Source organism: Lissotriton helveticus, chromosome 2_2 (genome assembly GCF_964261635.1).
Source record: "Lissotriton helveticus chromosome 2_2, aLisHel1.1, whole genome shotgun sequence".
Taxonomy (NCBI): Eukaryota; Metazoa; Chordata; class Amphibia; order Caudata; family Salamandridae; genus Lissotriton; species Lissotriton helveticus.
Window position 1 is genome coordinate 130236275 of NC_136060.1, and position 26622 is coordinate 130262896.

Consider the following 26622-nt stretch of genomic DNA (forward strand, 5'->3'; position numbering starts at 1 on the left):
CCACGATCGCACTCTCTAGCTGACAACTAGTAAGAGAGGCGGGCTGCGCTTTATGCTGCTTTTAAAACCACTTGTTCACATTTAATATTTCTGTGCTTACCTGTTCACTCGCCGTATTTTGTAGCAATTGTTCCCCTTGCTTCCCCGGTCCACCACTGACTCGGTCAGCTTGTTGTGGAGGGAAGATTAGAAGAGGAGCACACCGGAAGTGACTGTGACTTCCTCCGTGCATCCTTCACCAATTAGACGGGCCCTCAGTAGTTAAAGAAGAAGGCGGGGCGGGAGCGCAGCGGGCACGTCCTCAGCATGCCGAAGACTCGCCAAAGACAAGCCCGTCTGCGCCCGTCCGCGCTGGTCCGTTACCCGTTGCCAGACCCCCTGGTTGAGATCTATGTCACATGGCCACTTATGCCAGGGAAGAGTTACTCGCTCTCCGATGTGAGGTGCCGTGTGCGGTCCATCTGCTACATCCTGGCTCGCACTGTCTACGATGCCATCATTGTGGTTTTACGGCCACCGAAGTCCCTCTGTCTTTACCACCAGTAAAGTCCATGAAATTAAATATATTGAGCCTGAACTGCAGATCTTTAGTTAGGCATCATGAGGATGTCTATGACCTTTTGGTAGATCAATCCCCCGATCTGCTATTCTTAACAGAAACGTGGCTAACGAATGATTTGTCTGCCATTTTGACCCTGACCCTACCTTCTGGCTATTTGGCACTTACCCAGAACAGACTCCTATTAACATAGTTGGCTGTGAATGCGTCCTTTTTAAGATAAGGGTCTCTGATACCTTTACCTTTACAGGGCTCCTGATCTATCGCCCCCCCGGGCCCTGCAAGCGCCTTTCAGGAATCACTGGTCTCTACTATTTCTACGCTAGCGCTACAGTCTGCTAATTTCAGTATACTGGGGGACCTGAATCTCCATCTGGAGTGTTGTGATTCCCCCGCTGTACGAGATCTTCTGGGCGATCTTGAGGCTTGCCAACTTATTCAGCTAGTCAAAGGTCCATCCCACTTGGCAGGCCATCTACTTGACCCGGTATTTTCGAACATTTCCGAAATATCGGCCTCCATTCCCAGCCCCCTCAGCTGGTCGGACCATTTCCTGGTTCAAATTTTTATTAAGATCTCAGCTGGTTCCAGGAAACAGCTTCCCCCACCGCGTTGGAGGCGCTCATGGCACAAACTAGATGGTGCCATATTCGAGACCAGACTGAAAAACTCCCGCCCAGACTGGCCAGAGGATTTGGAGGAAGCTGATACAGCATACAGAGACTGGGTCAATACATCACTTGACTACCTCATCCCAAAGAAACTGTCCAGGCCCAAGCGCGAGCATTCCCACCCTTGGTACTCCGTGGCACTGGCCGAACAGAAAAAGCAATGTAAGCTACTAGAGCGCATCTGGAGACGATCGTATGATCCCCAGGCGAAAGCCAACTTCAGATCCGCCACCAAAGCTTACCATAAACTTATAAAGAAAGTCAAAGCTACCTATTTTACGGACCTGATCAGTGCGAGCTCAAATTGATCTAAAACCATTTTCTCTTTAGTGAAGGACATGACTAAACCACCAGAGGATCCTAATTGCACGATAACATCTGACTTGCAATGTGAAGACATTGCTTGCTTTTTCGTAATTAAAGTCCAAGGGATTTATAACTCTTTTGAATCTGAGGGGTCTGCCTCGACCCCTCACCAATCCCCAGACTCTTCGGAACCTCCCTACTCTCTTCACTCCCTCCCTTCCATCACACAGGCTAATATGAAACTTCTGGCTGTAAAAGTCACGTCCGGGTCTCCGGAAGACCCCGTTAAACCTGAAATGTTTAAACTATTTCAGGATTCCATTTTGGCGGAGGGTCGGGAGCTGATTAATAGATCTTTTCAGTCTTCCACCATCCCTAAATCATGGAAACACGCCAAGGTTGTTCCTTTACTAAAAAAGCCCACCTTGGACTCTTCCAGGCCTGAAAGTTTTAGACCTATTTCCCTGCTACCTTATTTGGCCAAGGTGGCAGAAACGCACGTGAATGACATCTTGACCAATTACTTGGAGAGCAATGGGATTCTAGATGACTCACAAAACGGATTCCGGCCTAACCACAGCACTGAATCCGCCCTGCTGGCCGTCACTGAACAACTAAGGACAACACAAGATCTGGGTGGCACGTCGGCTCTAATCCTGCTGGATTTGAGTGCGGCGTTCGACACGGTCTCCCATGGAATTCTACTTAGAAGACTATGGGAAATCGGAGTCAGAGATGGTGCCCTGGATTGGTTCGCGTCTTTTCTATCTGACCGTTCCTTCCAGGTCCATGCTCCACCGTACTCATCCAGCAGGCTTCCGCTGAGTTGCGGTGTTCCGCAGGGGTCGGCGCTCAGCCCCACGTTGTTTAACGTGTACGTCCGCCCTCTGGCAGTGTTGGCCAGAGAACGTAAGATCCAATTAATTTCACACGCGGACGACACGCAGCTTATCTTCTCCTTTTCGAAGGACATTGATACGGACGTGGCCATCTCTAGATGGATGATCACGAATTGCCTGCAGTTAAATTCATCAAAAACTGAGGTACTCCTGATTGGCAAGGAAACAAACAGGTGGGATGATCACTGGTGGCCCTCCACGTTAGGTCCACCTCCCATCCCTAAAAAAGAAGGAAGTAAAAAACTTGGCCGTGATTATGGACGACTCTCTTTCCCTAGAATCCCATGCAAAAAGAGTCGCTGGTGTGTGCTATGGTCGCCTACGGTCGCTAAAACCAATTTTGGGCTTCTTTGAACCACCTGTACGCCAGACAATTGTCCACGCCCTTGTTTTATCGCATATAGACTATTGCAATGTCTTAATGCTGGGCTCTAATCGAACAGCCATCAACAGACTCCAAAGAGCCCAAAATGCAGCCGCCCGCATTTTGTTCGCCCTACCAAAATACTGTCACACGTCCCATATTCTGGGGCGTCTACACTGGCTTCCAGTAAAACAACGTATTCAATTTAAGTCTCTCTGTCTAATTCATAAAATCCTTCACGGCTCTGGCCCCCGAGTTTTACAAGGTCTGTGTTCTTCCTATGTCCCTTCACGTGCCCTCCGCTCGGCGGATCTTCATCGTGCCTGTACCATCAAAATCCAAAGGAGCAGAGCTGGTGGCCGCTCCTTCAGGTATTTGGCTCCAAAACTGTGGAACTCGATCCCCGCGGAGGTGCGTGCTACAAATAACTACCTGTCATTTAGAAAACTTATCAAAACCTGGTTGTTCCCTTCTACCTAGGGCTCCTAAGTGGCGTTACACGTTTCCCCCTTGGTTCAAAGTCCGCCTTACTTTCAAGCTGTCTGCAAGCGCTGGGACGCCCCGTCATTGGGGTAGCCATGCGCTTTATAAGCATTTTTAACATTAACATTAACATTAGCTAGTATAGCTACTTCTCTATAGTCTTGTGCAAACCCTCCACCCGCCCAGTCCTTTGAGGTGTACTGAACCCTCTTCAGACACTTACTATCTGTACCCTATAGGTGGGTGAGTCGTAGCAGAATTAGGTTGAATGAGTACATGTGACTATATAGCCCCACCACCCCTCTACAATAGTCACTCATTAGGGTGAAAATGATCTATATTAAATTACCATCTATCCTTCCTTGTGACCATTTACCATGTGATCTGCCCGCTTGTGTGCTGTAACAAAACCATGCAATAACAAAAGAACAATATACTAAGGCACTAGAAATGTGAGAGGTGTTTTCTCTCTGTTTGTACTTCTTAACTAAAAAGGACAAACTCCAAGGTTCTCTGCCGGTGGTCCGAGACTCCTATGCACTTAGCGTTGTCTTCGGCTCCACTGAAAGACCTATGGAAGTTAGGAAGTACAAACTGAGAGGAAATACCTCACATTTCTAGCACCTTAGTGTGTGCTACACATACAGGGTACTGATAACATATAAGTCTCCTGTACAACCCCCACACATAAAGGTCCTGACGAAAGCCAGTTTAAGAACAAGCATTTGCAATGCAATAGGTCTCGCATTATTGAAGTTTGAGCTATTGGCATTGCTAAATAATGCAACACCAATAGCTTTTGTTGCAGTTGGTGTTGCAATATTTAGCAATGCCAATAGCTCAAACTTAATTAACCTGAGACCTATTGCATTGCAAATGCTTGTTAAATAATGGGACTGTGAAAGAACTATAAGGAGTCTCTTTGAAGTTACCTCAAAGGCATTGAAGGGTGGTTCTGCTGCAGGGTAGGGCAAAAACAGAGAGCCCGATAGGGACCATTTTAACACCTGCTTTTTAGAACTGCCGGTGCTGAGCACTGGCAGGACCCAGCCCACTTAAAGCCCTGTTCCTCGGTAAACGTTCGTGAAGCTACGTGGTGCACAACATGTTTCTCCACAAATGCATCTGCGCTCAGCCCTGGTCTCGACGTGTAGGACTGCGCGATGGGCATCCTTCTCGGGCCGCTGGAGGCTGCAACTGTCCACCACAGCCTGCCCAGTCTCGCGGGTAGTCCGTACGATAGCCCAATGTAGCCTGTCCACCCGGCCTCTGTTGGCTCTTTCCTCTGGCCCCTGTGCGCGTTCCCGATGCAGCACCTGCTCTCTCCCCATCTCCGTGACCTCTACGGTACACCCTCTTTATCACAGTAGGGGCACTCTATGGTTTCTGTGCAGTCTCTCTAGAAGTGTTCCTGCGTCGTCTCTCCTTCTTGCCATCCTTCCTTGTGGATGTCCCTAGCTTACTCGGTTCTTTAGGCTGCTCTCTGTCTTCAGGTTGCTGATCTGTCTCTCGCCACTGGTCCTGCGGTCTCTCTTGCAATATTGTGTCTATAGATTTCCGGTAATGGTAAACTATCTCACGTGAACGCGTGTTTAAACTCTCGTTTCACTCGACTCTCCAGTGGTCCCTTTGCGATATGCGGGTGCCCCTCCCACCCCCTCTGTACCCTCTTCCCCAAAGCCCCCTCCCGAGAAGAGCCCTAATTGGTCCTGGTGCGTGAGCTGCTCTGCTGGGGCTCGGAGCTGTGCACACACCCTGCCCTGACTGATGGGCCGTCTCAAACCTGCAGAGATTACTGAAGAGCTGACTTTGTTTTGCGGCAGTAAATGGTGGCGTGTGGGCGCTTTTTTATCCATTTATGATGACCGATGTACTTCAGGCGCGGCTAAACCCACTTAAAGCCAGCAGGGCTCGAGGGACTCTCAACAGTTTCCATGGACCCTGGGATGAGGGGGGAGTGCGGTAATTACCCCCCTCAAGACCATCCCCTGCAAGTGAGTGTGAGAAGCAGTTCTATAACTCCCGGAGGGCGGCTCACAAGCAGAATGATCGCAGATAAACACCCCGTGCACGAGAGTGTGGGTGCACGAGCTAACCGTCTGAATAGAAGGGGTCCGAAGGTGCTTCCCCTTACAGAGCGACCACTTTAGGAAAGCGTGAGAATAGCTCTCCCAGGTGGCAGGGTCGGATCAGCAGTGCCCCAGGAAAGCGCCCCCTGCAGAAGGGTTCGGGTGCATCACATACTCCAGTCATAATACTGACGACCCAGGGCGTGCATCCCACAAAACACTAACTTTAAGAGAGTATGGGCACAGATCCCCGAATGATGCCACAGAGGGAAAAAACACAAGAGCTTCTGAAGCAGTGGCCACAATGCAATTAAGGAAGATGAAACATGAAATCTCCAAACCAGGTTCAAAATTTAAAAGATAATGGAAACAACATGAAAATTGCATACAGGGATAAGAAATAATAAAGAAAACAAGACGTGCAGGGCGAGTGCCGGTCCGGCGAGAAGGGGCGGGACTGCTAGAGTCGATTCCGACGCGTGCCTTCGGATTGGGCCGCACGACGCCAAGTGAGCTGAAAAATGAAAAAAAGATGAATGCGCTACAGTGCAGATGACAGCGAGAGCGAGGCCTGACACGCAAATCGGATTTCCGGGCGGGAGAAAGGAGAGGCGTTACACGGACAAACTGTCCGGAAGGGGCGGAGAAACAACGGAGCGGGCTGGGGAGTCTGGACACGGCCAAGAGGAGTATAACAGACCCGGTGAGGGGGGGGGGCGTCGGGGCACATTGACGGTGCCCCCCCCCAGTGATGGAAGCCGTGCGTGTGCCCGGTGAGTGGGGTTGGGAGGGTGTGTGTGTGTGCGCGTTGGTGTGTGTATGTAAGTAAGCCCTGTGTGTTGGGGGGGGGGTGAGTGTGTGCGTGTGGGAATGTGTGTGCGCATGCGTGAGTGTGGCTGTGTGTGCGCGCGGGCGAGAGCCTGTTTTGCTGTGAATCTGTCTCCGTCTCGTGGGAATCTGAGACAGGGGCTGGCCGTGCGGGCCCACGAGGTTGTCGACGCTCGTGCCCAGCCCCTGTCTCAGATTCCCCCGAGACGGATGACTATAGTTGTCGACCGAGACAGCAAATGTTTCGCATTTGCTTTTGTCTAGGCTCGACCTAAAAAAGGCCTGGCTGAAACTAGTAGACAACACTGGACTTGGGAGACCATAAGTCCCTCCCTACACATCCTAAAGCCTTTGTTGTTAACCCTGCCTAGGGCCCACTAATGAAGTAACCTTTTCGGACCTATAAGACATATTTTGAAATCTCACTCAACACACCAGCACCGCACACTCACGTTACATAACCTGCTCCTCTGTAATCAGGCGTCATAGCACACCTGAGGCACACTCGATGCCTCGGTTGGGGCCCGATGATGAAGCATGCCACCAACTAGGTTGGTGGGTGAGGGCCTTAATAAAAAACCAATCGGTTTTCCCATGCAGACACATACTACACGTATATTGTTCCAGTAGCTAGTTTCTTTTGTTTTTGCATAATCCCTTGGGGAAACGAACTAGCTACTCTAGTTCCTCTCTCTCTCCTTTGATTACCAGACTGTAACAAAACCAAACAACAAAATAACTGCAAGTTTACAACCACTTGCTTCGCCAACTTTGGAAAAGTCTGTCGCCCTCCCAACTTCCATAACCTACTACTCATATACCTTTGAGGGTTCCATTCCTCCTGTTGTTCACCATACTTACTATTCTCACTCAACCCGTTGCCCCAAATATCCCTAAATGTATTGGCTGATGTCCCTCACCCCATTAGAGGAAGCCTGCTTAGCATTCTCCTCGTTGTCTCTAGAGGAATCCTCAGGATCAAGAGGATCTACAGTGTTCTCGCTCATGTGATCTACGTCCACCTTGTAGGGCATGGGGTGATCAACTTACGTTGTGGGGCGGCATGAGTCTACTGTAGGATCCCCTGTCTACTCTCGGTCTGCACCAATCTCTGGCAACTGCTAGATTCTTTTTATTTGCTCACCCAGTCCCAGGCTTATTTGGGCGTGCCGTAGAACAGACATGGAATTAAAGTTCACTTGCAGTGTTCCGGTAAAAGGCGTATGTGTTGGATGTTCATTACGCTACTCCTCTTTTTCACATCTTCACAAGAGTGCCCTAGTTTTTGCACATTTCTCAAACAATCCAGGAAGAACATAATGTGATTTGTAATAAGGGATCATATCTAGTCATCCAAGAATTTCTCACGGTCTGCTGCTTCCGGCTTCTCCGGCATCCCAACAATGCTGAGGTTATTCCACCTTACTCTCCCAGTTGCATCTTCAACTCTATTTACAGGGGAGCAGGCATTTTTGAGTACTTGCGTATGAACACTTTTTAAATCATTGTTGGCATTTCTTTATAGAGGCTACCTCCAAACATGAACATGCTCAATCTGTTTAATATTTTTCTGTATTTTCCCAAAAGAGACTTTTTAGTTTAAGATACTCTCTGTAAGGCAATATTCTGATATAAAATTGCCTGGTCTTCATCTTTAAGGGCAAGCTGTCCTTCGGAAGGATTGCATGTCCTATCTGCTACTAGGCTGCCGTATAGTGGATTCCCATAAAAAATCAATGTCCATCCCCCCTTGATTGACTGTTTCAAACATTAAGTGCATCTGTGGATGATGCCAGGTTATCTTCAAATTCAGTTAAAGATCTGGTGTGTAATGTAAAATTATCATGTTACATAGCATTGAGGTGGAAATATTTTTTTTTTTTGCTCCATTGAATCCCTCCAATTAAGACAAAAATGTGATTTATGAAAGATTTCTTTACTTTCATGATGTTTGTATTTGTACGAGTAGCCCTTTCAACTTTTGTCAAACACATTTGATTTCCCTTATGTTCATCTGTTTTTCTGCAGTCACAAAGCTGGTCTTAAATATCCATGTAAGCTATTGTAGTATTAGGCAAAAACAACAGTTGATGGACAGAATGCAGAACAATGTCATACATTCACCCCAGTACAGAGTTCTGGGCCTAAATATAGTTTTTTTGCTCACCACACCACCACAATTCAGACATGGCCATATGCAAATCAGCCTTCACCCTGTGCCTCATCAGAACAGTCCAGCCCGAACTGCCAAGCCATGTCTTCCTTGGACCGGAATCAAGCATCCTAGGTCCGGTTTCTGGCTATCAGCCGTCTTCAGCCAGGATAGCTTGACTCCAGTGGTGTGGAGAGCACGGGACTCACGTCTGAGCATACCAGTCCAACTCGGGGTGACAAATGCAAAAACAACAGTTCATGGACAGAATGCAGAACAATGTCATACATTCACCCCAGTGCAGAGATCTGGGCCTAAATCCATCGTTTTTTTGCTCACCACACCACCCCAATTCCGACATGGCCATATGCAAATCAGCCTTGACCCTGTGCCTCATGGGAACAGTCCAGCCCGAACTGCCAAGCCATGTCTTCCTTGGACCGGAATTAAGCATCCTAGGACCGATTTCTGTCTATCAGCCGTCTTTAGCCAGGATAGCTTTACTCCAGTGGTGTGGAGAGCACAGGACTCACGTCTGAGCATACCCGTCCCACTCGGGGTGACAAATGCAAAAAGAACAGCTGATGGACAGAATGCAGAACAATCTCATGCATTCACCCCAGTACAGAGATCTGGGCCTAAATCCTTCGCAATTGTCACCCCGAGTGGGATGGGTATGCTCAGACGTGAGTCCCATGCTCTCCACACTACTGGAGTCAAGCTATCCTGGCTGAAGACGGCTTATAGCCCGAAACCGGTCCTAGGATGCTTGATTCCGGTCATGGAAAGACATGGCTTGGCAGTTCGGGCTGGACTGTTCCCATGAGGCACAGGGTCAAGGCTGATTTGCATATGGCCATGTCTGAACTGGGGTGGTGTGGAGTGCAAAAAAAACGATGGATTTAGACCCAGATCTCTGTAGTGGGGTGAATGTATGACATTGTTCTGCAGTCTGTCCATCAACTGTTTTGCATTTGTCACCCAGAGTGGGATGGGTATGCTCAGACGTGAGTCCCATGCTCTCCACACCACTGGAGTCAAGCCATCCTGGCTGAAGACGGCTGATAGCCAGAAACCGGTCCTAGGATGCTTGATTGCGGTCCAGGAAAGACATGGTTTGGCAGTTCGGGCTGGACTGTTCCCATGAGGCACAGGGTCAAGGCTGATTTGCATATGGCCATGTCTGAACTGGGGTGGTGTGGAGTTAAAAAAACGATGGATTTAGGCCCAGATCTCAGTACTGGGATGAATGTATGACATTGTTCTGCATTCTGTCCATCAACTGTTGTTTTGCATTTGTCACCCCGAGTGGGATGGGTATGCTCAGACGTGAGTCCCATGCTCTCCACACCACTGGAGTCAAGCTATCCTGGCTGAAGACGGCTGATAGCCAGAAACCGGTCCTAGGATGCTTGATTGCGGTCCAGGAAAGACATGGCTTGGCAGTTCGGGCTGGACTTTTCCCATGAGGCACAGGGTCAAGGCTGATTTGCATATGGCCATGTCTGAATTGGGGTGGTGTGGAGTGCAAAAAAACGATGGATTTAGTCCCAGATCTCTGTACTGGGGTGAATGTATGACATTGTTCTGCATTCTGTCCATCAACTGTTGTTTTGCATTTGTCACCCCGAGTGGGATGGGTATGCTCAGACGTGAGTCCCATGCTCGCCACACCACTGGAGTCAAGCTATCCTGGCTGAAGACGTCTGATAGCCAGAAACCGGTCCTAGAATGCTTGATTCCGGTCCAGGAAAGACATGGCTTGGCAGTTCGGGCTGGACTGTTCCCATGAGGCACAGGGTCAAGGCTGATTTGCATATGGCCATGTCTGAACTGGGGTGGTGTGGAGTGCAAAAAACCGATGGATTTAGGCCCAGATCTCTGTACTGGGGTGAATGTATGACATTGTTCTGCATTCTGTCCATCAACTGTTGTTTTGCTATTGTAGTATTAGGACCATGTATATTGGTACGTATGCGAAGTATGGTTTCCATGCATAGTTTTAACACCCATGAGTAAATAGCACAGATCTGTACTCCAGCATTAACATTTAGGGGCTCATTATGATGGCAGAAGGACCACCACCGCCGTCCGGTGTTGGCGGTCCTTCCACCATCACACAGGAAATTCCCACTGCCAATTTAGATGGCGGTGGGAATCCCAATGTGTCCGCGGCGGACGGAAAGTCCGTCCGCCACGGTTCTGCAGGGTGGTCCTTCTCCGCCCGCCTTGCGCAACCAGGACACAGGGCAGCATTGCGAGGCACCGCCTTAGGGATTATGGAATCCCTTTCCTCCTGTCTTTTTGTGTCGGTCATCCTGCCGTAAAAAGACAGGCACAGGTTGGATTCGGGGGCCTGTTGCGGGCTCTGTGGTGGGGGTGCACTGGGGGGTGCATTTCCGTGCACCAAGTGGCAGGCACTGCGTGGTTACTTCGTGTGATTAGAGGAGCACTCACTCTCTACTTATAATGCTTCCTTGAACTTATATTACTATTTCAACTTTTTTTACCTCAAAGCGTGCAGCTAAGGTAGCACGTCTGCCCTATCACGTGCCAAAAACTTAGACAACCTTATCTTAAGTGTGAATAACACTTAACCTTAGCGCACTGTTGCTCAAGCGCAGAACGCGCTACACATTAAATGTACACTCTTCTGCTTTTTCAAAATTAATTTTAGTGTTTTTTCACAACAGTAGTTTCCAACAATTACAAAATAAACACAACTTATATTCAATTTGACTCAAAAATGTTATTATAACTCAATATTCAAAAACTTCATAATCAGTTTGTTTTCCAATTATAACATTTCATCTGTGTATGCCCAATGCATTTCGAGCTGTAGGCAGCTCTTCGTCGGGGGCCTGTGGAAAAATGATGCAAAAAACAATACTATCACTCGAGAGTCTTTGAAGCACAAAAAATGTTAGTAAATAGTGAAGTGGAGCTAATCACTCCAAACAACGAAAAAGCCTTCACCTTCACCTTAGTGCACGTGTACAAAACGCTAGAAAAGCAACTTACTACTATCGCGCTCCTCAAGCGCTAAATCATTCTGTAAAAACAAAAATCAGAACATATCCACTGAACTCAAGTGTCTACCAGGATGGCTGGAACAAAATCTAAACTCTTATAAATCAGTCCGGTTAACTCAAGCACCGAGTTACCTTGTCTTCAATTCCACTAATCACCAAAATGTGTTCACCGCGTTCCTGTTTTCAACCTGCAAAAATAACGGAGAAACCCATGTCCATAAAACGGGCAACTGGCTAACCCTGATCAAAGTCGCTGACACCGCTGCTGCAGCGCAGCACGCTCACCTCCTCAAAATTCCTCTGCACGTCTTCTCTAAGCTCCTCGCAGTTGAAACCCTCTCGCGTTCTCCTCTCAAAACAGTGGATGCGAGACCACAAACCTCGCCGGCTCTAAAACACACGCTTCGTCAAACAACATAGAAGACGGACTGGCATCTAAACTTCCACCTTCTAAACCGCGCCATCTTATAATGGTGAAACTACCCATCGGAGTGAAGGAAAGTTAGTGAAAATAAAAAATATCAGAATAAATGATAAATAGAGACTCGAAATAAAACACAATGTGCCTCAAAATGCTAGAGAATACATACAAATACAATATGATATTGTCAGTTACAAGCAGCATACTATGGTACATGAACAAAGTCAAAAGAACTTATAAAAAACATGAAAAATCTATTTTTTCATTGAGTCCTTTAGGTTCTTGTGTCAATAAAAATTTAATCCAGTGAATTTCTCTCTGGAGGAGGGATCTGGTGAGATCAACCCCCTCGTATAGTTTAACTACCTCTAGGATGGAATACCTTATCTGGGCGATGCTATGATTATTCTCATTCCAGTGTCTGGCTAAATTACTTTTGGTGTTTTTGTTCCTGATTGTACTTTTGTGCTCTGAAATTCTGGTTTTCAGTTTCCTTTCTGTTTTGCCTGTATAAATTTTGCCACATGGACATTTGATGTAGTAGATTACATTTTTTGTATTACAATCTCCATTGTAAAGTAATTTTATTTCTTTACCAGTTTGTGGATGGTTAAGTGTATTTCCTACAATAACATTGGAGCAATGTACACAGTTCTGGCACTTCTTCATGCCTCTGTTGATTTCTTCAGTTGCCCTGACTGGAGTCATGAGTAATTCTTTCAGATTTTTTGAGCGCTTGTAGGCAAAGATGGGTGTATTGTTGAATATTCCATTGAAATCAACTTCATTCTTCAAGAGAGTCCAATGTTTGTTTATTATGGTTTTCAGCTTATTTGATGTTGTAGAGAATTTAGATACGAACACTTGTCTATTTTGCAGTTTCTTGGGTTTTTGAATCAATAGATTCTCTCTGCTGCAGGCTTTGATGCGATCTTCAGCTTTTTTTAATACTTCCTCTGGGTATCCTCTATCTTTGTAGCGTTGGTGTTGTACGTCAAGATTCCTTTTACATTCATCATCTTCAGAGCAAATCCTCTTGATTCTCATGTACTGAGATACCGGGAGGTTATCCTTCAAGTGTTGGGTGTGGAAACTTTGGTATAAAAGTGAGTTGTTGACATCAGTCTGTTTTCTGTATATGGTGGTAGAAATTTGTTGTTCATCAATTTTAACTAGTACATCCAAGAACGGGAGTTCTTTTTCACTTATGGCATGCGTGAATTCAATGTGTTCAGAGCATAAATTTAACCTTTCTATCTCTCGTTCCAAGTTTTGTCTCGTTCCTGACCATATCAGAAAAATATCGTCAATAAACCTCCTATACAAGGTTGTGTGATCTTTCCAATTTTTGTTGTTGTGCATATGATCTGCCTCGAATTTAGCCATGAAGGTGTTGGCATATGCCGGAGCCCCGGCAAATCCCATGGATGTTCCATGCTGTTGAAGAAAAAAATCAGAGGACCATTTAAAATAGCTGTGATATAAACAAAAATGTAGTAACTCCAAAATAAACACTTTGTTAGCTCTTACTGCATTCTGTTGTAGCAAAGCCCATTCTACGGCTTCCAACCCAGCAAGGTGGGGAATTGAAGTGTACAATGACTTGACGTCAATGGTACACAGAAGTATAGGACTTGTTATTTTCACGTTTTTTAGCGTCACTAGAAAATCATTAGTGTCTTTAGTATACGATGACCATCGTTGGACAAATGGTTGTAAAAATGTATCGATATACTGACCGAGTGGTTCAAAAATAGTGCCACACCCGGTCACAATCGGACGCATGGGGGGGTCTAAAAGATTTTTATGCACCTTGGGGAGCATGTAGAGTGATGGTTTCCTGGGATTAGTCACAGTTAAAAATTGTTTAGTGGTGGCAGTTATGTGGCCTAGATCCACAGCTTTAGTAAGGATTTCAGTAAGAGTTTGTTGCAATTCATCTGTAGGATCTCTGTCCAATTTCAAATAGGTCATGGTATCTTCTACATGTTCGTTCACTTTTCTGTAGTACATTATCTTGTCCATAACGACTATGGCGCCTCCTTTATCAGCTTTCTGTATATGAATATTTGGATTTTCTTGCAGACCCTTTATAATCGATCTATCATAAATCGAGATATTTTTCCTTTTTGACTTTTTCAAATTCATACTCTCCATTTCATTAAGAACAGAATTTTCAAAGGCATCTAAAATCTTATGGGTTACTGGAGCTTGAAATTTTGATTTCGGCTTGAACTCAAGGAGTTCCGGTTCTTCTTTCGCCATTTATTCTGATATTTTTTATTTTCACTAACTTTCCTTCACTCCGATGGGTAGTTTCACCATTATAAGATGGCGCGGTTTAGAAGGTGGAAGTTTAGATGCCAGTCCGTCTTCTATGTTGTTTGACGAAGCGTGTGTTTTAGAGCCGGCGAGGTTTGTGGTCTCGCATCCACTGTTTTGAGAGGAGAACGCGAGAGGGTTTCAACTGCGAGGAGCTTAGAGAAGACGTGCAGAGGAATTTTGAGGAGGTGAGCGTGCTGCGCTGCAGCAGCGGTGTCAGCGACTTTGATCAGGGTTAGCCAGTTGCCCGTTTTATGGACATGGGTTTCTCCGTTATTTTTGCAGGTTGAAAACAGGAACGCGGTGAACACATTTTGGTGATTAGTGGAATTGAAGACAAGGTAACTCGGTGCTTGAGTTAACCGGACTGATTTATAAGAGTTTAGATTTTGTTCCAGCCATCCTGGTAGACACTTGAGTTCAGTGGATATGTTCTGATTTTTGTTTTTACAGAATGATTTAGCGCTTGAGGAGCGCGATAGTAGTAAGTTGCTTTTCTAGCGTTTTGTACACGTGCACTAAGGTGAAGGTGAAGGCTTTTTCGTTGTTTGGAGTGATTAGCTCCACTTCACTATTTACTAACATTTTTTGTGCTTCAAAGACTCTCGAGTGATAGTATTGTTTTTTGCATCATTTTTCCACAGGCCCCCGACGAAGAGCTGCCTACAGCTCGAAATGCATTGGGCATACACAGATGAAATGTTATAATTGGAAAACAAACTGATTATGAAGTTTTTGAATATTGAGTTATAATAACATTTTTGAGTCAAATTGAATATAAGTTGTGTTTATTTTGTAATTGTTGGAAACTACTGTTGTGAAAAAACACTAAAATTAATTTTGAAAAAGCAGAAGAGTGTACATTTAATGTGTAGCGCGTTCTGCGCTTGAGCAACAGTGCGCTAAGGTTAAGTGTTATTCACACTTAAGATAAGGTTGTCTAAGTTTTTGGCACGTGATAGGGCAGACGTGCTACCTTAGCTGCACGCTTTGAGGTAAAAAAAGTTGAAATAGTAATATAAGTTCAAGGAAGCATTATAAGTAGAGAGTGAGTGCTCCTCTAATCACACGAAGTAACATTTTGAGAATCTGTCTACACGGAGTGAGCACCATGGCTTATGACCAAATTTCAAGTATGACAGAAAACAGGGCTAAAACACTAGCCTACACTTCAGAACAAGCAGACAGCATTTATACTTTAATTCAGGACGTCAAATCGTCAAATGCGCAAGGCAATACTATTATGCAACAACTGAAACAGCTTGAATTTCTCGCAAAACGAGAAGTAAATCAGAAGTTACACGCATCAACCTTGGTACAGTACCACAGAGTCAAGAGGATCCCACGTGGTCTAAGAATGTCTATAAAACCGATGCTGCACAGATTTCACCTTAATAAGGAGTTTATGGAGAAGTGGTTCTCAATCCTAAATAAATGTTCACTCGACTTAATTCTGTTATTGATAGAAGAGCTGGCAAAAGTCATTCATGAATTATCCAACGAAATTGATGAAATAAAACAAAATTTGGAATCACGGATGGACAAAACAGATTGGGACAAATCACTAGAGGAACTAAATACTAAACTAGAAAGATACCAAAAGGAGCTTCAAGAGGGCAAACTAAGGAAATTCAAACGTGACACACTGGACTATAAATTAAATGAAGTGTACACGTGGGCGGAAGTTTATGCCCAGCGGAGATCATTTCAGACGAAAAAGACCGTCGTGACCTCAGAAGAAAGTTTAGTTTCTGACAGTGAATTGAGTACAAAAAGACCGGCAGCTCAAACCCAAATTGCAGAGACAAGCATTGGTCAAACATCAACTGAAGCTACTAAATCCACTTCCACAAGCCAGCCTTTTTTATCCCAGGTAGTGGACACAAGCCAACCACCAGGGAAGCAACCGAAAAAACAATCAAAACAAGGAGAGGAGGGACAAGGAGCCAGAACAAGAAGCACGAAGTGAACCTGGTTTTAAACATCTCACAGACCAAATTGACAAAGGATGAAATGAGAATTTTGAACAAGGGGCTAGGATTTGTTCCAACATATGATACCAACAACCTGGAAAATGAGATTGCATTTTTTAAATTCATGAGGGTCCTCAAACTGAGACATTTCTTCACTAATGTAGTACCTGAACAAATGGCGAAAGAAGAACCGGAACTCCTTGAGTTCAAGCCGAAATCAAAATTTCAAGCTCCAGTAACCCATAAGATTTTAGATGCCTTTGAAAATTCTGTTCTTAATGAAATGGAGAGTATGAATTTGAAAAAGTCAAAAAGGAAAAATATCTCGATTTATGATAGATCGATTATAAAGGGTCTGCAAGAAAATCCAAATATTCATATACAGAAAGCTGATAAAGGAGGCGCCATAGTCGTTATGGACAAGATAATGTACTACAGAAAAGTGAACGAACATGTAGAAGATACCATGACCTATTTGAAATTGGACAGAGATCCTACAGATGAATTGCAACAAACTCTTACTGAAATCCTTACTAAAGCTGTGGATCTAGGCCACATAACTGCCACCACTAAACAATTTTTAACTGTGACTAATCCCAGGAAACCATCACTCTACATGCTCCCCAAGGTGCATAAAAATCTTTTAGACCCCCCCATGCGTCCGATTGTGACCGGGTGTGGCACTATTTTTGAACCACTCGGTCAGTATATCGATACATTTTTACAACCATTTGTCCAACGATGGTCATCGTATACTAAAGACACTAATGATTTTCTAGTGACGCTAAAAAACGTGAAAATAACAAGTCCTATACTTCTGTGTACCATTGACGTCAAGTCATTGTACACTTCAATTCCCCACCTTGCTGGGTTGGAAGCCGTAGAATGGGCTTTGCTACAACAGAATGCAGTAAGAGCTAACAAAGTGTTTATTTTGGAGTTACTACATTTTTGTTTATATCACAGCTATTTTAAATGGTCCTCTGATTTTTTTCTTCAACAGCATGGAACATCCATGGGATTTGCCGGGGCTCCGGCATATGCCAACACCTTCATGGCTAAATTCGAGGCAGATCATATGCACAACAACAAAAATTGGAAAGATCACACAACCTTGTATAGGAGGTTTATTGACGATATTTTTCTGATATGGTCAGGAACGAGACAAAACTTGGAACGAGAGATAGAAAGGTTAAATTTATGCTCTGAACACATTGAATTCACGCATGCCATAAGTGAAAAAGAACTCCCGTTCTTGGATGTACTAGTTAAAATTGATGAACAACAAATTTCTACCACCATATACAGAAAACAGACTGATGTCAACAACTCACTTTTATACCAAAGTTTCCACACCCAACACTTGAAGGATAACCTCCCGGTATCTCAGTACATGAGAATCAAGAGGATTTGCTCTGAAGATGATGAATGTAAAAGGAATCTTGACGTACAACACCAACGCTACAAAGATAGAGGATACCCAGAGGAAGTATTAAAAAAAGCTGAAGATCGCATCAAAGCCTGCAGCAGAGAGAATCTATTGATTCAAAAACCCAAGAAACTGCAAAATAGACAAGTGTTCGTATCTAAATTCTCTACAACATCAAATAAGCTGAAAACCATAATAAACAAACATTGGACTCTCTTGAAGAATGAAGTTGATTTCAATGGAATATTCAACAATACACCCATCTTTGCCTACAAGCGCTCAAAAAATCTGAAAGAATTACTCATGACTCCAGTCAGGGCAACTGAAGAAATCAACAGAGGCATGAAGAAGTGCCAGAACTGTGTACATTGCTCCAATGTTATTGTAGGAAATACACTTAACCATCCACAAACTGGTAAAGAAATAAAATTACTTTACAATGGAGATTGTAATACAAAAAATGTAATCTACTACATCAAATGTCCATGTGGCAAAATTTATACAGGCAAAACAGAAAGGAAACTGAAAACCAGAATTTCAGAGCACAAAAGTACAATCCGGAACAAAAACACCAAAAGTAATTTAGCCAGACACTGGAATGAGAATAATCATAGCATCGCCCAGATAAGGTATTCCATCCTAGAGGTAGTTAAACTATACGAGGGGGTTGATCTCACCAGATCCCTCCTCCAGAGAGAAATTCACTGGATTAAATTTTTATTGACACAAGAACCTAAAGGACTCAATGAAAAAATAGATTTTTCATGTTTTTTATAAGTTCTTTTGACTTTGTTCATGTACCATAGTATGCTGCTTGTAACTGACAATATCATATTGTATTTGTATGTATTCTCTAGCATTTTGAGGCACATTGTGTTTTATTTCGAGTCTCTATTTATCATTTATTCTGATATTTTTTATTTTCACTAACTTTCCTTCACTCCGATGGGTAGTTTCACCATTATAAGATGGCGCGGTTTAGAAGGTGGAAGTTTAGATGCCAGTCCGTCTTCTATGTTGTTTGACGAAGCGTGTGTTTTAGAGCCGGCGAGGTTTGTGGTCTCGCATCCACTGTTTTGAGAGGAGAACGCGAGAGGGTTTCAACTGCGAGGAGCTTAGAGAAGACGTGCAGAGGAATTTTGAGGAGGTGAGCGTGCTGCGCTGCAGCAGCGGTGTCAGCGACTTTGATCAGGGTTAGCCAGTTGCCCGTTTTATGGACATGGGTTTCTCCGTTATTTTTGCAGGTTGAAAACAGGAACGCGGTGAACACATTTTGGTGATTAGTGGAATTGAAGACAAGGTAACTCGGTGCTTGAGTTAACCGGACTGATTTATAAGAGTTTAGATTTTGTTCCAGCCATCCTGGTAGACACTTGAGTTCAGTGGATATGTTCTGATTTTTGTTTTTACAGAATGATTTAGCGCTTGAGGAGCGCGATAGTAGTAAGTTGCTTTTCTAGCGTTTTGTACACGTGCACTAAGGTGAAGGTGAAGGCTTTTTCGTTGTTTGGAGTGATTAGCTCCACTTCACTATTTACTAACATTTTTTGTGCTTCAAAGACTCTCGAGTGATAGTATTGTTTTTTGCATCATTTTTCCACAGGCCCCCGACGAAGAGCTGCCTACAGCTCGAAATGCATTGGGCATACACAGATGAAATGTTATAATTGGAAAACAAACTGATTATGAAGTTTTTGAATATTGAGTTATAATAACATTTTTGAGTCAAATTGAATATAAGTTGTGTTTATTTTGTAATTGTTGGAAACTACTGTTGTGAAAAAACACTAAAATTAATTTTGAAAAAGCAGAAGAGTGTACATTTAATGTGTAGCGCGTTCTGCGCTTGAGCAACAGTGCGCTAAGGTTAAGTGTTATTCACACTTAAGATAAGGCACTGCGTGGTGCCTGCCAGGTAGTGCAGGGAAATGCAGTGCAAGCATGTTTAACATTGTGTACAGTACTGCATCCGGCAGCACCGCCCGCAGTGTTAAAAGCCCAGGATGCGCCTGCCAGTATGGTGGGCGCATCCTAATTGCAGTGGTGGGACCACCCCACGTCTTGCGGGCGGTCCCAGCACCACAACGATGGCGGGCCCGCCTTCGGAATGAGCCCCTTACTGTGAAGTACAGATTATCTTCTGTTAGTTTTATGTTAATGTATCTTCTTAGTTATTCTTCATGGACTTTTACCCCACATTTGTGTTCCTGATGATATCAGTAGAGACCTCCTGTAGGGAAAAACCTCTTTTTGCATGATCACCCCCAGAATTTTGGACTTATGCTGCTTGTTTTTTGACTTGGAGGTCACTCAGGCCTGCTAACCAGACCTCTGTGCCAGTGTTCCAATACCTTATAAACTGTATGTTGAATTGGATACACTCAGTTGGCATAATCTGGCTTACTTATAAGTCCCGAGTATATGGTATCAAGGGTACCTCGGGCATGTAAGGCAGAGTGTCCCCCGAATTGCAACACTGGTTTTGCCGCCCTGTGTGTACAAAATATCGCCCAGCCCACCACTGCAGCCTGGAAGAGCAGTTTTACACTGCTAGTTCAGTTTTGCAATTTAAACCAATAGGCCCCAACTTCCCTTAACAATATAAGTAAGTCCCCCTCTAAGGAAGGCCTATGGAGCCCTGAGGCAGTGAGGTGTGTATTTTTAAGTAGGACATATAGTTTGTGTATGCCATTACAGCAAGTCTTCCAAATTTTTGTTTTTGAATGAATGCATGAATACAGGTTTTTATAAAGGGAATAGCTACTCCTGCAAGAAGTGTTTCAGTGCTGAGAAGCTCAAAGCAATTGAAGAAAGTAGAAACTGATGCTGGTTTTTGCTGTGGAAAAGTTAGCATCTCCATTGGCAAACACAGTTAGCCTGCGATTGCTTGATGCCTCACTCAGCTGGAAATCATCCCAGGGCGGGAGGGATCCTGGTAGCCCATTAGCTAGTGACCTCATCATCCTCCCCAGGGCACTTTCTGGGTATAAATATGGGACCCCTGGAACCCTGAACATCAGATCACACTAGAACTGGGGAGAAGGACCGAAGGACTGCCCTGCTGATCCCTGTATCTGGGAATAGAGGCTGCACATTCTGCTGGACAACGCCTGCCTCACCTAGCAAAGAGAAGACTGCACCTGTGCCTCATGGCATGAGGAAAAGACGCCCCCTTGCACCAGACCAATGAAGTTACTCCAACGGTCAGTTGGGTGACCTCCCCCCTTGAACCCAGCACCAGGGCCATCAAAGTTGAAGAAACCCCATCTGGCAAGTTTGTAGCCACATTTCTGGAATTCTGGGCACTTTGAGAGACTGATCCTCAATGTTGCACTAAAGTCCTCCCCACCTGGACATGTCGCCTTCTTCTGGATTGGTCTCCCCAATGGACACAAGCCTCTACCAAAGGATACCCCTGGACCCGATGTGTACGGAGACTCGTAGCACAGCAACAGGCCTTTGAGGGATCCTGACCTCTGTCATTTATATTTTGCCCAGATCTAGGAACGGCTACAATTATTACCAACATAGGTACACATTCCCTGAAATGCTAAAATAATGCAAAACTAATGTGTAAGTGCCTATTTAATTTGAACTTAATAAAATATACTTAATCCTGAAGATTGTTTCGAATTTGTATTTAAACAATGTCCTATAGAAAGAGTCCTTGGTTAGGTGTGTCTCACCTCTCCCTAATCAATAAGAGGGACTATCTGTCTTAGCAAGAAAAGTGCCACGATTCTATAGGAGAAATGGTGGCTCAAAATTAAAGGTACGTAGAAATGTGCAAATTCACAGACAAAAATATAGGGACTTAGCTTTTGCAGGAATAATGTATTGAGGTAGAATTCAAAATGTGGGGTACCTTTTATGCTTAAAAATATCAATTAACTCTTCATACCTCTTATCACGCCTTATCTTCTGCAAGACATGTTTCCTTTATCTTACTGGCTGAATTTTTGTCCAGCTCAGTTGGATTCTCCCAGATCACCACCATATTTAACTGGATGCATAAACATTGCACGACTCTCAACCATGGTGTGTTACAGGATTTATCAAAAATATTTGGTTCCTGCAAAGCTTTTTTATAAGGAACCAGCTCCCAAGTTGTCGAAATCCCAGCCCAATAGTTCAGGATATTGAGGCGTGCAATGTGTTAAGTTTCCTTAAGATCTAAATCCCATTATAAAGTAATTACAGGTGTGCTAGCAGGGACATGCAGTAATGTTCATACACATTTATTTTCTGTGATTTTCTATCTTGAGGGATCCCCAGAGACCCAGATTTCTGCCCCACAGAGCGCACCGCCCATAGCCACCGTTCTATATACCTCAACAGCTGGGAAACAGCTCTATTAAATGATGCTTTATGTTTCCTGGCAATTACCACTGATCTATGAGATAAGAGAGAGTTACTGTTTTGGAGTTGCGTGTCCCAAGTGAATTTCTCTGTGAACCTTATGCCCAAATAATCAGTGGAACACTCACCCGCTTGTTGTTGCAAAGTTCTTTATTGACCATGGAAGAGAGTGCTCTGCAGAGTTTTCAGAGGACTCCTCTGCAACCAGAGTTGATTTCTGCTAGCTTCCCGGCGGTCAGGGCACATCTGATGTCTTCCATTCATGGAAGCTGTTCCTTTGATGTGAAGTGCTTAGAAGCCAACCTGCCAGGTGAGAGAGGAAATGAGCCTGCCAACCCTGCGGGAGATGTGAATGCCCTGAGAGTAACACAAGCAACTGACTGACCTGTGGTGGTGTGTGGGGTCCACTAAAAAAAAAAAAGACGACTATGGAGAGCGATCTGCATGAGCTGAGGCGAATGGGCTAAGCATTTTCGATTGGGAAGCACAAACAGCAGTCATCACAGCTGTATGCAAGAATCGTGACCAAGGCTTACTGTACCACAATAACAACAAACTGCAGTTATGAACTGTGCCTATGGTGGACTGTGCACTGCAACTACGAACTGTGCATGAGGTAGACTGTGCCACTACAACTAGGATTTGTACCTGAGGCGGGTTGCATGGCAACCATGAGCCTGTGCCTGAAACGGACCGTGTGGCCAACATCAAGAATTGCCCCCAAGGTAACCTTTTCTGCAGATAAGGACTTTGCTGTGTCTGCCCTGGTAGTGTTGTGACATTTATCTCTTGTCAACCCAACCACTACAACTTGCTCGAGATCTAGAAGCAGGTTTCACATCCACTGGAGACCTCCCCTGTCGACTGGAGCAACCACCCTTTTGTGAGGTCGTCGGACAGTGACCTCCCCTGTTTTCTAATGTGCTCCTTTCCTAGAATGCTGCTCCTATCTCAAGCCAGCATGCCTCCTCTCATGAGTGAGGAGAGATGCGAGCTGCAGCTCCCTACCAGCTGCCAAGAAAAGGACTCCCAGGACAGCTCTGTGGTGAGACTGATGAAAAAGGGGCATATTGAACAAAGGAGCGCTAAAAACTTAACTAATTGGTAATTTGCATAAATCCTTGATATAGGCCCAAGAAATGAGCGAAGCCCCATGGGGAGACATTGCCTAGAGTTGCAAAAGGGGTGGGGACACCCAGGAGAAGGGGCAACTTGGGGACAAAATCTGGAACAGTTGTGCAAGCACCAGTACTTTTCTTTACTAAAATAAATCACTGGGTTGAAGCAACCAGTTTTCACACTGCTGGGTGATTGTTGAGTTCTGAGCTAGAGCCCACTGCCTCCCTGACAAACCGGTGACTGCTAGTCCCTGCTACCCCTGAGAGTCAAGTGTTGTAGGGGTTCTACTTGGTCCAGTTTTGCCGAGCCATAATAGGACAGACCCAGGAACATCTGATGGAAACGATCTCAAACCCTCGATCCTGTGGTGCAGTAGTCCCTGCTTGCCCTATTTTTTTTTGTTGCAGTTTCATATTGGGCAAATGCGACCCAAATATATGGAAGTGCTTTATATGAGCACCAGTTACATTACACAAGGTCACATCCTTTTTTTGAATTTTGTTTTATTTAGGCATGAGGAGATTAAGTGATTTGCCCAGAATCACAGATGTTGAGTTGAGATTCGAACTTGGTTGGCTAACACCACATCCTTCCCCCATGGCCTTCTGAACGGCGCCTAAAATGCACCTATCTATGAATACAAATGTATCCTGTTTTACAGAACCAGGATCTGTTCAACGTTTCTGTCTGTATATTTGTACAACTACCGAAAGTCTGAACGATTGTCAGAATTGCAGCAGTTGCACGTTAGTTTTGGGCACATGGCTGCAGCTGTTATTAGAACTGCCATTGTAAGTGTAGTGAACTCGCACAAAATTGTAATTTTGTAGCTATCCACAAACATTTGCAACATAGGCTCTTCAAGGAATTATCCACATGAAAGATCTGTTAAACACACTTGAGGAGCCCATGGTGCCAGCTTGCATCTGCCACATCTTGCAGCTACTCGTTAATTTAGTGTAGGAGAAATCATAAGCTATGACCTGTACCTAAAATTATCGTCATGCATAAAAAGTGGCACAACAGATACATAGCTTTGTTGCCAAGTTGGAAAATGTATCTACCCAAGTGAGGTTTCCTCGATTCCTGGAACCTTAAGATGCAGAGCTTGAGCTGAGTGGAGAGACCTCCAAGGATCAAATCAGGTTCAGTTTTTCTCCAGGAAAAGTTGATCGAGAGAGAGAGAGAAAGACATCGACAGAGAGACCGATAAGCAGACTTTGACAGAGATTGAGATCAACTGGAAGAGAGATCCAAGGGTGCATGGCAGAGTGGATCCAAGTACCCACGTCATTCTTTCTTGTCTTAGAATTATATTGGACATTGAGGTCGAATTACAATGTCACTACCAGTGCAATTTTGTCTGTAATTTCTGAATTGCAATGAATGTTTGGATGTCGGTGCAAATTTGCACTGCTGTTGGGACCAACTTACTGGCGTATACAATTGCTTTGACACCAGTTTAGGTGGTTGAAATGTCCGTGCAGAGCAGCACCAATGCAGTTTATATGTTCCACTCCCTAGCAGTCACACGATGGAACAGACTGTTCTAGATGATAGAGGGCATGAGAATAAAATCTATCTTGACTACTCTGATACCGTTTATTCAGAAATGGCAAATGAGTGATGTGCGTTTCTTGTCTTGTGGAATGAGCACTCGCATTCTACAGGACATACAGGTGTGGAAAACGGGGATTGGAAGCACAGTATTTGCTTGACGTGGTCAGCCTGTTGCATTTTTGTTTTTGTTTTTACCTTCTTGTGAAGAAAACCACAACTTGTATCTCAACAACCAACATTGCCACTGAACTGATTGCAAGTTAATTGGTGATTTCTAAAACTGGCGATAATCGTTATCTCTGGGATGTTTTCCAAGTACATACGGTTTTTGAATTTCAAGTCTCGCATTTAAATCACGAGCGGCCTAAACTTACTCCACTGAGTTTTAATTTTGTTTATGAATCAGGCTCTTGTGTATGCCAAAATAAATCTAAATTAATTTCATTTAGTAATATATGCGCAGGCTATTTGCCCAGCATTCAAATGGAAGCAAGTGCAAGGAGATCATATGGAATTTCTTAAATAATACTTATATGTGGATACACTTGTGTATAAAAGTAGTGTATTCATTGTTCATTGAGAACTTCTGAGAATTCGTTTCTTCTAAGCTCTAGGGAAGGTTTCCGAACCCAGTGAGCCTCTGACCTTCATTACTAATTCTAATTTTGGTTGCATTTTCAAGGTTTCTATTGCCTTAATGTTGCCAAAACATGTCAGAACAGTTGCTTGCTTTATTACATCCTTTTATGCTTGAAATGAGTAGGACCCTGGTTAGAAGAAAGAGCCGTTGCTTTGAAGTTTCATTTGCCTCTGAAGTTATCCAGGCTTTTGTTGACCAAAGTTATTTTGTCATTAACAAAATTATTTTAATTTTATGTAGGTAAGCAGCAAAGATGAAGATTTTCTTGACCTCTCTGTTGATGTCGAGCAGAACACTTCGATTACACACTGCCTGAGGTAAATGTACGGGGACATTAAAATTAACTGTATAGTAACAAAATTGAATTACAGACTGAATATAATAATATAGTTAATACAGCCTCCTGCTAAACAGGCCTTCTACCTAGGTGTACCTGACAACCAGGCATTCCCCTGCGGTAGGAATGAGGGAGATGCAAGGTTGGGAGCTTGTTTTGGTTGTCCTACGGTGCTTGTTCTCCTACACTGCTCCCCCTGCCTCTCGCGGAGTACTGTAACCTGACCACAAACCTACGCTGAGCAGCTACATAGGTGCAGCAGTCATGGCCCCCTGCTGCAGAGCTGTTAGAGTACCAAGAAACAGTACTTTGGGAGGGGAGGAACCAAATCCTCCTGCTGATAAACTTTCTACACATCTGAAGGGTTCTTAGCTGTAGGGTGGCCCACACTGCTCCATCTCTCCTGGGGCTGCAGTCAGTGCCACATATTGTTGGCTAGCAGCAGCATGTAGGCCTGGCCTGGCCCTGGGACAAATCAGTGGGGCAGATGAGTCTGTGTTATGTTCCTTTCCAGAAGAGATGCTTTCTGCTGCTCTACAGACCATGTGTTCTACTCTTCCAGATTGATATATGCACAGCCATATGACACGCTGGGCAGCAGTGGCTGGAAGTTACAACACGGATAAGATTTCCATGTTATTGTTTGCAAGACTAGCGTGATGCACGCTACAATAAGATGGAATATCTTATCTGGGTTAATGTGCACTGCATGGCAGAAGCCCAGTGGCTCCAATACTTATTTAACTTCTTGTAATGGTGCTCTTAACAGCAATCTTTGTGCTGCTGCTGACGTGATGGTGGCTGGCCGGCCTTGCAGAGATAGGGCAACTGCTGTGTACATCTTTTATAATAACGAGAACCATTACCTTTGGGGATGGGCTAGGGTACTGGAGAGGAGAGGATGCAAGAGGCCTGGAGAGTGTTGCAGGTGAGATGGTGAGAAGGGGTCTGGAGCATCAGGACAAGTATAGACCTCTTAGCAGTCGGCTACAGGAGTGAAGGAGTTTCCAGGACTGTGTAACGGGATTGAAGCTGTAAAAAGGAGGCAGGGAGCTGCCGGGTTAGGGGTTCACACGATGTGAAGGGTGAAAAAGAAAAG

The 26622-nt window shown here is 44.5% G+C and overlaps 1 protein-coding gene across 1 annotated transcript in view; it reads left to right on the forward strand.

Moving 5' to 3' along the window:
• Positions 1-26622, forward strand: part of USP46 (ubiquitin specific peptidase 46) — a 197560-nt gene that overhangs the window by 94843 nt on the left and 76095 nt on the right. Inside the window, exon 5 of the mRNA XM_078678198.1 lies at positions 25427-25503. Within this exon, the coding sequence (XP_078534324.1) occupies positions 25427-25503 (77 nt within the window). The remainder of the gene's footprint in view (positions 1-25426; positions 25504-26622) is intronic.